Source organism: Orycteropus afer, unplaced genomic scaffold (assembly GCF_000298275.1).
Source record: "Orycteropus afer afer isolate SDZICR_OR568_19922 unplaced genomic scaffold, OryAfe1.0 scaffold00042, whole genome shotgun sequence".
NCBI classification, from domain to species: Eukaryota; Metazoa; Chordata; class Mammalia; order Tubulidentata; family Orycteropodidae; genus Orycteropus; species Orycteropus afer.
The window spans coordinates 12,628,356-12,641,604 of NW_006921629.1; the positions used below are offsets into that span (position 1 = coordinate 12,628,356).

Here is a 13,249-nt window from a genome sequence, read left to right on the forward strand (position 1 = left end):
TGCCCCCAAGTTAATGCAAGAAGGCCAACATGACCAAGACCGGACAGATCTAGCCTGACAAGACAGACACACACGCACAAAGAACATACTTTACACTTTTGTTGATCCCAGAACATTAAGACTCACGTCCAGAAACTGAAAAATCACCAGAACTAAATTATCTGTGCTACACGGACCCACTTCAGAAGTGAGGACTCTGTCAGCAACCACCATGCCAAGCTACGATCCTGCCCTCTAACCCATAATCATGACCCCTCACCAGAAATTATGAATAATCACAACTTCCCAACTTGCTACAAACTTAAGAGTAAGAGTAACTTGAAGCCCCATTGAACTCCCTTGGTGACAGCAGTCCCACGTGTTCCTTCACGTTGGCCTTCTGAATAAAGTTTCTTTCTTTGCCTCAACCTATCATTCTGTGAGCTATGTTGAACAGAACTTGGACCCAGATTTGTGGTTTTAAGACTCAGTGCCTTCCCTCCTGGCCTTAGGTACAGTTGTGAAAGGGGTGGAGCAAGGCTGGGGCAGCCCTGTCTGCCTTGGCCTCACTCAGGGATTACACACCTGCTCCCGCAGGCAAGACAAGGCTGGGCAGGAGCAGGAAGCTCTGCTGACAGGACAGTGCAGGTGATGATGCAGCAGGGACTCCCCGACTGCCATCAATCAGCCCTCGATTTCTCATCACTGCAAACTGCCAGCACTGAGGAGACGGAAGGAGGCTGGGCCAGGTGTCTAGGTCATGGGAGAGCAAGACCTGGGGCCAGTGAGGGCAGAAAACTGGGCTCCGTGGGTCCAAAAGGCCTCAGGTATGGGTGGAGTAGGAGGCTGCTTTGGTAGTGTAAGCCAAGGGGGTCCCAGAGCTCCCACTCCCACAACTCAAAATGTCATCACTAGGCCTGAAACTCTGCCATTAAAGCCCAACCTTCGGTTAAAAATCGTCCTCCCTCTATTGCTCAATTGCCCCTCCTGACTCAGCCTCTCACCCCTCCTAGCTTGCTTCTGACTGCAGCTAAGGCCGAGGCTGCTGCCAAATTGCAGGGTTTAACTTTTGCCTTGTGTTTAAGTGTTTAAGAACTTTGTCTCAGAGGAGAAGCTGGGGCTGGTTAAAAAGCTCCCTGGTCTCCCACCCAAAGGCATGGACTGTCCTCTGCATGGGGCAAGGGAATGCCCCCTCTGCTGTGAGTGGGAGCAGAAGCCAGGTCACCGGACAAGGTAGAACCACTGGCATCTCCCAAAACACATGGGAACAGCGCTCCAGTCACTTGAGTGGGCCTAGATTTTTTCCATTTAATCCAATAAATAAATACATTGTGAGAGCTCACAGTTGGAAGACCAGATAGGGAAGCATGGGGGTAGCGAGGGATACAGTACAGAACTGGAGAAGGTGGTCTCCACCCTCAAGGGACTTATGGGCCGGAGAAGAGAGGGACTCAGGCAGAGACCATAACCCCACCAGGCAGCTTATAAGGACCAAAAGGACCCAGAACCCTAAGGAGGGAGAAGGTCCCTTTAATGGGGGGTGGAAGAGATGGGAATGGTAGGTTAGAACCAACACTATGACACTACAGCTACTAACAACAACAGGAGGAGGATAGGAGTTCCTGGGGGACGCAAATACTGAAGAGCGTGACAACTAACCCAAGGTTTGGAGGTTCCAATCCACCCAGAGGTTCCTGAGAAGACAGGGGTGAGGATCTTCTGAAAAATCAGCCATTGAAAATTCCATGGAGTGCAGTTCTACTGTGAGACAAACGGGGGGACCATGTGTTGGAATCAACTCAATCTCAACTGGTTTGGTTTGATTTGGAGGTTCCAGTAGAGGAAGAGGGAGCATCGAGCTGGACTTTGCAGGAGGGAGAGCAATCTATGCAGATAAGGGACCCTGGCAAGCTCGAGGAGTGGTAATAGGCCTGGGGACAGCATTTGATCTGAATGGGACAGTCAGAGATGAGGTTGCAAAGCCACCTTGGAGTGGCTCAGCCTGACAAGACTGGCCTTTGTCCTGTGGTGGCAGGGAGCTGGGAAAACACTGGATCAGCCCTGACTCCTTAGTTACAAGGTGTGTACAGGCTCAGCCTCACATGGCACATGAACTGTAGCCCAGGTCAGGATGCTGCCACCAGTGTGGTTAGCCAGGGGTCCAGCACTCCCAAGCCAAAGGCAGTGTCTCTGCCTTGCAGGCCCTCTTGACACTTGCCCAGGTGGGATTCCTGCCCTGTGTTTGAGGGCCACACGGCACAGACCCAAGAGTGTAGAGTCATAAGTACCACTTCCTCCTACCAAAGCTTGGCTGCCATGTGAGTGCCCATTAGTGCTCAGCCATAGCTGCCCCAGTGCCTTGGAGCCTGGGAGGTCTAACAGACTGCCATTTACTCTCTGGCTCCTGGTCTCTTGTAGCACCCAGTGTTGGAACAGAAGGTCTAAGGAGAAAACAGTCCCAGGAACTAGACCTTTCAAATCAACTATGTGTGGAGGGGAGAGAGGTGGGACCTGGGACAGGATGTGGAAAGAGGAAAGGGCAGCATCTGGATGTTTTTACCTCCAACAAACCCCCAGAAGCTGGGATGTCAGGCAGCTCCTAGGCCTACTGGCTTGACCAATGCACCTCAATTGTGCTCCAAACTCACCAGATTGAGATCAGAGCAGTAACCTCAGTCAGTCAGTGTGTCTGTCTACACAATGCAGTGGCTACTCCCTATCTGTTGAGGACTACAAAACAGTTTACAGGAAGATGCACCAAGTGGACAGTCAGAGACCCTCCCCACTCCTCATCTCCCAAATGCTGCAGGCACGTTAGCCTAGGTGACAAGCCCAGCCCACGTGTTGTATCCTCCCCCAGGTGGAGGAGGGAGAGAAGGGGTCTCTGTGGGATGAGTGTAAGCAGGGCAGGGCTGGACCTTGACCTGCTCTGGGAAATATCTGACTCAATGCAGTCAAGGTAAGAGGTTGGGAAGGAGAGCCAGGCAGAGCAGCAGACTGGCCCTATTCCTAGTTAGACAGGACCCAGTCTAGGAGAGGGTAAGTCTGCATCCTGGCAGGCCACACGGGTCCCTGTGCTAGGAGGGCTCAACAGCCTCCTTACTGGGGACCCTGGGTCATGGTTCATCCTGCTTCCAGGTGATAGAGGAAGGGACATGGTGGCAGACAGACAAAATGAAACAAAGAAAGAAGAAAAAAAAAGAAAAGAAAAGAAAGTGAATATACCAGTTATACGTGTGTCCTTTAAACAACTACAGATTTATGCAAAAGGTTGTGATCATTCATTTGACCGAAGCACGCCCACAGGATTCTTTTCAGCTCTAAATAATTCTAAAGCAGACCTATTGGCAGTAGCTTGTGGCCATTTGACATCCCCACAGCATTATCTGAGGGTGGTGCCCAAGCAAAGCAAGGGATCCACAGAGGTTCACAGCAGAGTCTGCCACCTAAGGGAGCAGAGGGCTCCAGGTGACCAGGCCCACAACAAGAAGCAAGAAGCCCTGGACCTCCCTCTGACCTAGGGACAGGCTGCCATGCCCTGTCTATTCTCTGCCAGACAGTCTGGCCTTTTGAGCCAGACTGCCTGGGGTCAGATCCAGACAAGACTGTTTATTGGCTGTGTAACCTTACTAACTGTCCAGGCCTTGGTTTTCTCATCTATAAAATGGAGCTAATGATAGCCACTTCATCGGGCTGGAATGAGGCTTAAAGTTGTGACAACGCATGTCAAGTACTTTGCATAAACACTGTACATCTTGGTGGTCTCATTGGAAGCTGATGGATAAGGATGCTACAGGGGAACAGGACTGCCGTAGCTTGCTTCACACAAGGGCACCTTGTCAACCAGCCCCCAGGCTCCTCTGCTGGGCCTCAGTTGTGGAGGCAGACAAGGTGCTGGAGAACTTGGAGATGGAGGGTCCAGGTGTTTCCTCCAGATATACGTCTCACAGCAGGGCCAAAACCCCAGCCTCAGCCAATGTCATCCGTCCTTTCATGAACCTGTGTGCAACAATTCTGTGCCCAGGCAGCTCATTCCACACTCCACACACATGAACACTATTCAGCCAATGTCTGGGACAGATCCTTTATCTGGACCATTTGCTCCTTAAGTTCTATCCCATAAAGCAGAGGTCAAAAAACTTTTCTGTAAAGGCTCAAATAGTAAATATCTTATCCTTTGCAGTCCATTTGGTCTCTGTTGAAGCTAACAACTCTGCCATTATAGAGTGACAGTGGCCACAAACAAAACATAAACAAATGACTGTGGCTGTGTTCCAATAAAACTTTATTTACAAATACAGAAGACAAGTTGGATTTGGCCCATGGAACACAGTTTGCTGACTATAGTAAGTTCATACATGAGGAAGTGCCTTCACCCACAGGTAACAACTAAAGAGTAACCAGAGGCTCCTTGCCACATGGAGTAGTGCACACAGACACACAAACACACATGTACACACATACACATGCACACACAGAGACCACACAAAGCCAATCGCCATGCCAAGCCCAATGCCTGCTACAAAGTTCACACTTTACGTACATATATTTATTTGATGAATAACAAGATGGTTAAGGGTGAATGCAGGGGAGCAGGTCTGTAGTTGCTACAAATGGAAGGTCATTGAAAAATTCTTGCCATGTAGCTTTGGGATGTGGTTCTGTACTTTTATTTGAACAGCAGTGGAGTTAGTATTTCTGGAACTATGATGTATCACACAGAAGAATGAAGTTGCTCTGACAAAAAACTGACTCTGGAAGTGCTGGGAATGGGAGCACCTCCCTCCCCCACAATCTCCTGGGCACAGATGATGGCATTACACCCAGACCACTCTAGTCAATGAGATAGTATGCAGAGAGGAGAGAGAGGCTTCATTATGTTACATCAAAGGAAACATTTTGTTCTAAAGGTGTTTGTTCTAAAAGGTGTTTTCACTTACTTTTACTCCCAGTAATATAAAACCAAAGAGAACAAGGGCATAATATGTCAGTATGGATTTAGCATTCACACTATTTAATAACATCAGTAAAAAGCTGAAAGCAAGAGCATTTCCTGTTGGGAGATTCACTCAGGAACATGAGGTTGGATGCACATCTCTTGGTTATTTCCAAGGAGGAGGGATATAAGACCCCCAGCCTTGCTCCAACGCTCTCACAGCCTGGGGTAGATGCAGACTGGGTCAGACTGCTGACAAAGCCCTAGGGTTCCCTAAAAAGCCCCCTAGAGGCAGGGGGTATCATAAGGCCCAGTACTGAGAGCACCCTGTATGGGCTCCCTCACTTGTCCCCGAAAGCAGCGGAATCCCTGAAGACCTCAGCATCTTCTGGCTTAAGGGACCCAGCAAAGTATCTCAGGTGGACCTCTTCAGGCTGAGCAGCAGCCTTTTCTCGAGTACTTGTATCTCTTAAAAGAGGAACCAGGGCAAAGTTCTTCCAGGTCCTCCCTGCAACTTAAGGGTAAAACATCATTACTGCTTTGGATGCAATAGACAAATAAACATTTACTTGTTGGCCTCACAAATCTCAAGATTAAAGGTGGCCCAGGTAGGCTGGGAGCTTCCTAAGGCACAAGGATCAGTACAATTCCCACTTGCCTTGGCTGCTTGAGGTGCTTCAGCCACTCTGATAGCTCCTTAAACTCCCCTCCCTAGCCCTATCTGACTCAGTTGTGACCTCACACAAGAGTACATCACTTGTTTCTCTCAGCCTCTATTTTCTTCCTGCCCAAGTCTACACAGAGCAATATTGGAGCCTGCCCCTTGAGTGGCTCAACATGGAGTCAGCTCTGGGGTGATGAACATTAGCCAAAGAATCAGGATTTGGCCCCCAGGCCCCATCAGGGTAGAGCAGATTGGGAACAGTATCAAGGGCACAAAGGTGATATGATACTGGGCCTTGAATGAATGGGGGCCTCAAATTTGGGGCCTGAAATTCTAGGAAGCTCCTTGAGGAGGATACAGTTGTCACCCCCACCACCATCTCCAGCTTCTTGACAGCCCAGAGAAATGATAGCCAAGAGAGAAAGCGCTCCTTCCATTTTCCAGAGCCCTGAGCAGCCAAGCCCTCTGGCTGGCCACCTTGGGTCTGATGTCTGAAAACTCAGCTTCAGGCCACAATCCAGACCGCTCTGCTGGGATCCAACACCAGCCTCATCTCAAAGGTGTCAAGACCAGAGACTGACTGGGATCTTAAAAGCTTGCAAGCTGTCGTCTAGATGCAACAATGGGTCTCTCCTCGTCCAGAGCCAAGAAGAATGAAGAAAACCAAAAATTCATGGAAACAATTAGTTCTACCGACTGGTATACCATCTGATCTGCAGCCTATATGACTGACTATGAGACCTGAAGAAGTAGATGGTGCCCAGCTACCACTGTCAACCACTCAGAAGGGGATCTATGAAGGAGATCCTGGATAGAGAGGGAGAACAATGTGGAACAAAACTCACAATCATTTGGAGAAAAAAAAAGAGGGGGGGGACCAGGTTTGCTGGTCTGATAGAGCCTGGTGGAACCACTGAGACTCTGGCCCCTAGCTGCCCTTCAGGTCTGGAACTGAACCCACACCTGTGACTTCCAGCCAAACAAAAGACGGGTATGAGTCGAACATTTATCTGAGGTAGATACACTCCTTGGAGAGAACAATCATGGGAGAAGGAAGGGCTGTTTATGCACAGGGAGACAGCTCAGGGGGCAGGAGTACATGGAGGGATGGACACAGGGAAGAGGTAACTATCAGGAGGAAGAGGGGAGCAGTTGCATTGTGGTAAATTGTGGTCAATGTCATGAGACAAAGTGTATGTGAACTACTGTATGGAAAGTGAATTTGCTCTGTAAATTTTCACCCAAATCACAATAAAAAAAAAAAAAAAAGAAAAGAAAAGAATGCCAGAGACTGGTTTCATGGTGACTACCCCAGCCACCTTCTCTAGGTCTGATATCTCCACCAAGCCTGCAGGAAGAGCTACAACAGGCCAGAGCTTCAACACTGGCCTGTGCTCTAACCCCAGTTTCACACTGGGCATTAATTGTTAAAGAAGGATCCCTTGGGCAGGAGGGCTCAATGGGGAACAGGCCAGGTGCTCACTGGGATACCATCTACTGGCTCCCTGGGTGGTGGAGACATCCAGCCTCAAGGATTGCTTGGCCTAGCCCCAGCTCCAGGGCCCTCAAGGAGGTATGGGACTCCAAGTGCCTACTCCCCATCCCACAAGTCCTGACGCCAAAACGCCTCAGATGAACTCTGCAGCTTCTCCATTGACCACTTTTCTTCCCTGGCCTTTCTTTCATGCATTTTCTCACCCTCCCAATTACATGCAGTGTGGGTGGGGAGAGGTCTTTGCTATCTGAATTATCTGATTATTCATTATTTATTAATATTGAGGGAAAATTGTTACAGGGGTTTCCACTGTTAAAAGTTGGATAGGAAAGCAAAATCCTCAGGAAATATTCACTAATTAATTAAAAGTGTAAAATCAGAAGCCGCCAGCCATCCTCTGCTCCCCACCCCGATTAACAGAAATGTGTATATCCCTACCACTGCACCAGTGTCTTTATTAATCTCACAGTGAATGTGCACCGCTATAAACAGCCAAAACTGTCATGCAAACATAATGCACACAAAGTGAAACGGCAAATCTTGTAAAAGATATGGAATTTTATGAAACCAACGAGTAATGTCAGAAAACTGCTCAAATCACATGCAGAGCCTTCTTCGAATGGCTCTCTGGTAAAGTTAGAACAACTAGCAGTTGAAGAAAGACAGTCAGTAAGTATGTTAACATGATACCAGGACTGCTTCCAATGAGACTTGTGAGAAAATCACAAGACTGCAGGAGGCCTTCGGGAAAACCAATGAAGCCCTTGAATAATTTTCCAAAACTGAGCCTCTTAATAAAATAAATTTCCATTTCCAGTTATGATGAAATAACTAGTATTGGGCTAGCCAACAAACATAAAACTGGACAAAATACACAGAGAACATTTTCAGGTATAGGACAACAGGCAGAAAAACTATAATCCCAAGAGAAGTGAAATTCACAGGTGAACCCTGTGATCGCCCTGACTCCCTACTTAGAAATGATTTTCCCGACATGGTGCAGTGAGCTGGAGTTCAGAAGAGCATGGCTGTTTCTCTGAGCTGAGGATGAGGAGATGAGACTTTGGGAAAGCTGAAGCAGTTAGAATTTGTGAGGCAGAGCACAGGAGAAGAAAGAGGAAGATGAAAGCTGCTCAAAGAGACCCAGAGATCTTTGGGCAGAGGTCCCCACAAGTCTGATGGAGAGTTGAGCTGTGCTCACACAAGGTGAGACTGTGTGAAGCTTATCATAGAGTGGCTGCTGCAGGATTGAAGGTGGAACATAGACACTAGAGATTTAGCAGTGCTACAACAACAACAGGGGATACTGAGGAGCTCTGGTGGCGTAGTGCCTAAGGCATTTGACTGCTAACCCAAAGGCTGGTGGTTCAAACTCACCAGCCATTCCTCGGAAGGAAGGTTGGGCCATCTACTTCCGTAGTGATACTGCCTCAGAAACCCAAGGAGGGGTTGCTATGAGTCAGGTCCGACTCCACAGCAGTGTGTTGGGTAGGGGATACTGAAGGAGCTCTGGTGGCCCAGTGTCTAAGGCATTTGACTGCAACCAGAAGGTTGGCAGTTTAAACTCACCAGGCACTCCATGGAACGAAGATGGGGCAATCCACTTCCATAAAAATTTACCGCCTTGGAAACCCAGTGGGGGTCACTGTGAGTCTAAATCAACTTGATGGCAGTGAGTTTGGTTTCTTTTGAGGGGATATTGAAGTCTAGCCCAATCACTGTGGAGATACTTGCTAATTGTTCTTTAAAGACCCTGAAGATCCAGCCAAGATACCAGGAAACTCTCACTTAGGAGTCAGGACTATGCCTCAAAAAGACCTACCCACCCTAACACAGCCTAAAACCGAGCCCTGACAAGATCCTCAGTGGATATCGTGTGGAAGTTGAGTATCACAAGTGTGAGGGGCTTGGAAAATACCTTGAAGTTGCCACAGATAAACCATAACAAGTATATAACTAAGCCTGCACAAGTTCAAGGTGATTCGTCAGTAACTGAACTGCCAACTAGAAAAAAAGAAAATTAGTACTCTTTAAAGGATGGTATCAGAATCCAGAATCTCTACAACGTATCACCCAGAATGTCTAAGATATGGCATAAAGTTACTAGACATATAAAGAAACAGGGAAGGGTTTGCCATAGTCAAGAAAGAAGAAGTCAGTAAAAAGTGACCCCTAGACTGCTAACCAGAAGGCTGGCGGTTCAAACCCACCAGCCACTCCTCGGAAGGAAGGTTGGGCAATCCTACTTCCGTAGTGATACTGCCTCGGAAACCCAAGGAGGGGTCGCTATGAGTCGGGGGTCGACTCGACGGCACATAACAACAACAACAACAGATGATCCATATGTAGCAGACTAAGAATTTAAAAGTAGTTATTATGAATGTGTTCAAAGAGCTCAAGGAAAATATGCTCTTAATGAGATAGGAAATCTCAACAGAGCAGTAGAAACTATAAAAAAGAAACAAATAGAAATTCTAAAACTGAATAACACAATAACTGAAATGTAAAATTGACTGAATGAGCTTAATAGCACTTTGAAGACAGCTGAATAAAGGGTTAGTGAACTTGAAGACCAAAAACAACCAGAAAACCAAACTCACTGCCATCAAGTCGATTCCAACTCATAGTGACCCTATAGGGAAGAGCAGAACTGCCCCATAGGGTTTCCACGGCTATAAATCTTTACAGAAGCAGACTGCCACGTCTTTCTCCCACAGAGAGGCTGGTGAGTTCAAGCCGCTGACGTTTTAGTTAGCAGCCAAATGCTTTAACCACTACACCACCAGAGCTCCTTACTTGAAGACCAAGCAATAGAAAATACTAAATTTGAAGAATGGAGAGAGAAAATATAATTAGCAAAAGTGAACAAAGCCTCAGCGACCTGTGGGACAATGTCAAATGATCTGACATACATGTAATTGGAGTCCCAAAAGGAGAGGAAATGTTTGGGGAAAAAAAAAATGGCTAAAAGTTTCCCAAATTTGATTTTAAAAATATTAATGTACAGACAAGAATTTCAGTGAACCCCAAGCAGAATAAATACAAAGAAAACCTTACCTATTACATATTATTCAAATTGCTGAAAACCAAAGGTAAGGAGAATATTTTTAAAGCAGCCATAGAAAAAAAGATGCATTACATACATGAGAACAACAGTATAAATAGGAAATGACTTTGCATCAGAAAAAATGAAGGCTAGAAAACAGTAAAGAAATATAATCAAATTGCAAAAATTTAAATTAAAAGAAAAATTCTTAACTGGAACCCAGAATCCTATATTTAGTGAAAAGATTTTTCAAAAAATGAGGATGAAATTAAAACATCTTCATATAAACAAAAGCTGAGGTAAAACTAATCTGTAAAAATATAAATCAGATTAATAGTTATCTGGGATGGGGAGAATGGACTTGGTTTTAAAGAGGGATGAGGAAACCTCCTAGCACAATGGAAGGGCCTTGTTTCTTATTGGAGGTGGTCGTTGCCTGAGTATATACATTTGTCAAAACTCATCAAACTGTACATTTAAAACATTACATTTCATTGTCTGTGTATCATACCTCAATAAAGTTACTTTTTAAGTATGTAAAATAAAAATTTGGGCTTCTCTATAAAATCATATCAAATATGTAAAATGAAATATTGTTATCAGGCAAATTGGTCTGAAAATCATGCCCACTTCTACCAGCACAATTAATTCTTTGTCCATTTTAAGAATTAGTGAAGAAGTTATAATTATAACTAAAATAAAATAAGTATAAACTATTTTTGCTTCATTTTCAAGGTAAGATTAAAGGTGTTTAATTAAACTTTTAATTTACTGTTTACTGTTAAATATTTGAGGAGCTCTGGTGGCACAATGCCTAAGGCATTTGACTGCTAATCAGAAGGCTGGTGGTTCAAACCCACCAGCCACTCCAACTCAACGGCAGTGCATTGCGTTGAGTTGTTGGTGGCATAGTGCCTAAGGTTCAAACCCACCAGCCACTCCGCGGAAGGAAAACTGTGCAATCTACTTCCATAAAGATTTACCACCTCAGAAACCCAAAGGGGATCGCTATGAGTTAGAATCAATTTGATGGCAGTGAGTCTGTTTTGTTGTTGTTAAATATTTACCATTTATTATTAATTGACTTTTTTTAATTTCCTGGTAGTAATTATCCTCAAGGTTTTTCTGCTCAGGATGTAAACTTTACTCTCTTCATTCTTCCCTCCTCTCTTGCATGCCTCAATGTGCCCACATAAGTGTTTACATGTACCTGTTTGTGTCCATATAGGCTCACAGAGGTATGAGCTCAGACCCGAGGTGTGAGGAACAGAGAAGAGGAGGCAGCACAGCCCACAGCTAGGCTGTCTACCCCACGTGACTGAATGTAGGGCCAGCTACTTCCTCTGGAGCACTGGGAACAGGTGCTCGGGTCGGGGTGCTGGGCAGAGCTGGCCTGCACGGGTAGATGAAGCAGTCAGCAGTACAGGCGTGTGTAAGAGCACACAAGAAAGCCCATGACCGATTTTTAAAGCTTGCAAGCAGCCATCTAGAAGCAACAATGGGTCTCTCCTCATCCAGAACAAAGAAGAATGAAGAAAACCAAAGCCGCATGGGAAATAATTAGTCCAAGGGACTGGTAGCCCATGTGATCCTCAGCCTATATGACCAGGAGACCAGAAGAACTAGATGGTGCCTGGCTACAGCTGTCAACCATTTGGAGGGGGATCAGTGCAGAAGATCCTGGATACAGTGGGAGAACAATGGGGAACAAAACTCAAAATCATAAAAAAAAAAAAAAAAAAGACCAGGTTTGCTGGTTTGATAGAGCCTGGTGAGATCTGTGAGACTATGGCTCCTAGCTACCTTTCAGCCTAAAACTGAACTCACTCCTGTGGCTTCCAACCAAATAACAGACAGGCATATGGGCTGAACATTTGCATCAGGTAGATACACTATTTGGAGCAATCAATCATGGGAGAATAGAAGGGCAGTGTATGCACAGGGAGACTTTCATGGAGGTGGGAGTACATGGGAGTGAAGGACACAGGGAAGTTAACTATGTGGAAGAAATGAGTAGAGAGCTGTTATACTGTGGAGAATTGCAGTCAACGTCATGAAACAAAATGTATATGAACTGCTGTATGGAAAATGAATTTTCTCTGTAAACTTTCACCCAAATCACAATAAAAATTAAAAAAAAAAAAAAAAGACTGCCCATGACAGAGTATATACATATGGTTGACATATGGGGTTTGTTATGAATTGAATTATGTCCCAAAAAAGTTACATCAAAGTCCTAACCCCTGTACCTATATATATGACCTTGCTTAGAAATAACCATTTTCTTTTGATATGTTAATAAAGTCATGTCAGCATAGAGTGGGTCCTAACCCTAATCACTATTAAAAGATGTGAAAATTACTCAACAAGTGAATGAATGTCAAGGAATGCCCAGAGTTACAGAAGCTGAGAGAGACAAGGGACATTCAAGGAATGCCCAGAGTTACAGAAGCTGAGAGAGACAAGGATCTTCCTCTATAACCCAGAGAGAGAGATAGAGAGAGAGAGAGAGAGAGCCTAACCCTGCTGACACCCTGAATTCAAACTCCTAGCCTTCAAAACTGAGAAAGAATAAATTTCTATTCTTTAAAGTCACCCACTTATGATATTTTTGGTTACACAGCACTAGGCAACTAAGAGTTGTTACAGTCACCAAGTCCTGAGGGGGTGAGTAAGGCCTGCAAAGAGTAGGAGACCCCCAAGGTTTCACCTGTCCACATTAAGCCACCAGTCATGTAGGCCCATCCATGTCACAGTGCCCCTCTTCTCACCCCTCACCTCTATGTGGCCGCAGAGAGAAGCTCAGAGTACGCTTGATGCCCTTACAGTTGCCAGGGTCTTCGTTGATGATGCCCACATTGGTGTTCCAGGTGGTCCAGTTCACCTCATCCACCCTGCAGGATAGAGGAAGGGGGAGCAGGGAGTTGGCAGCCAGGAGCCATGCCCAGCTTCTCAGGCCAAGGGCTTGGCCTCACAGATCAATCCCAAGAAGCTAATAGATCAAGATGGAGATGGAGACAGACCCAGTAGGACAAGAGCAGAGAGGGAGCTGCTTTTTGGACCCCATTCTTTTTTTTTTTTTTTTAATTTTATTTTGATTTGGGTGAAGATTTACAGAGTAAATTCACT

At 45.7% G+C, this 13,249-nt stretch overlaps 1 protein-coding gene across 1 annotated transcript in view; it reads right to left on the reverse strand.

Annotated features, from left to right (window-relative positions):
* Positions 1-5,256: 5,256 nt before the first annotated feature.
* The window catches only part of TRPV1 (transient receptor potential cation channel subfamily V member 1), a 41,836-nt gene continuing 33,843 nt past the window's right edge, over positions 5,257-13,249 (reverse strand). The window contains 2 exon segments of the mRNA XM_007937590.2: positions 5,257-5,429; positions 12,899-13,014. Coding sequence (XP_007935781.2) covers positions 5,257-5,429; positions 12,899-13,014 — 289 coding nt within the window.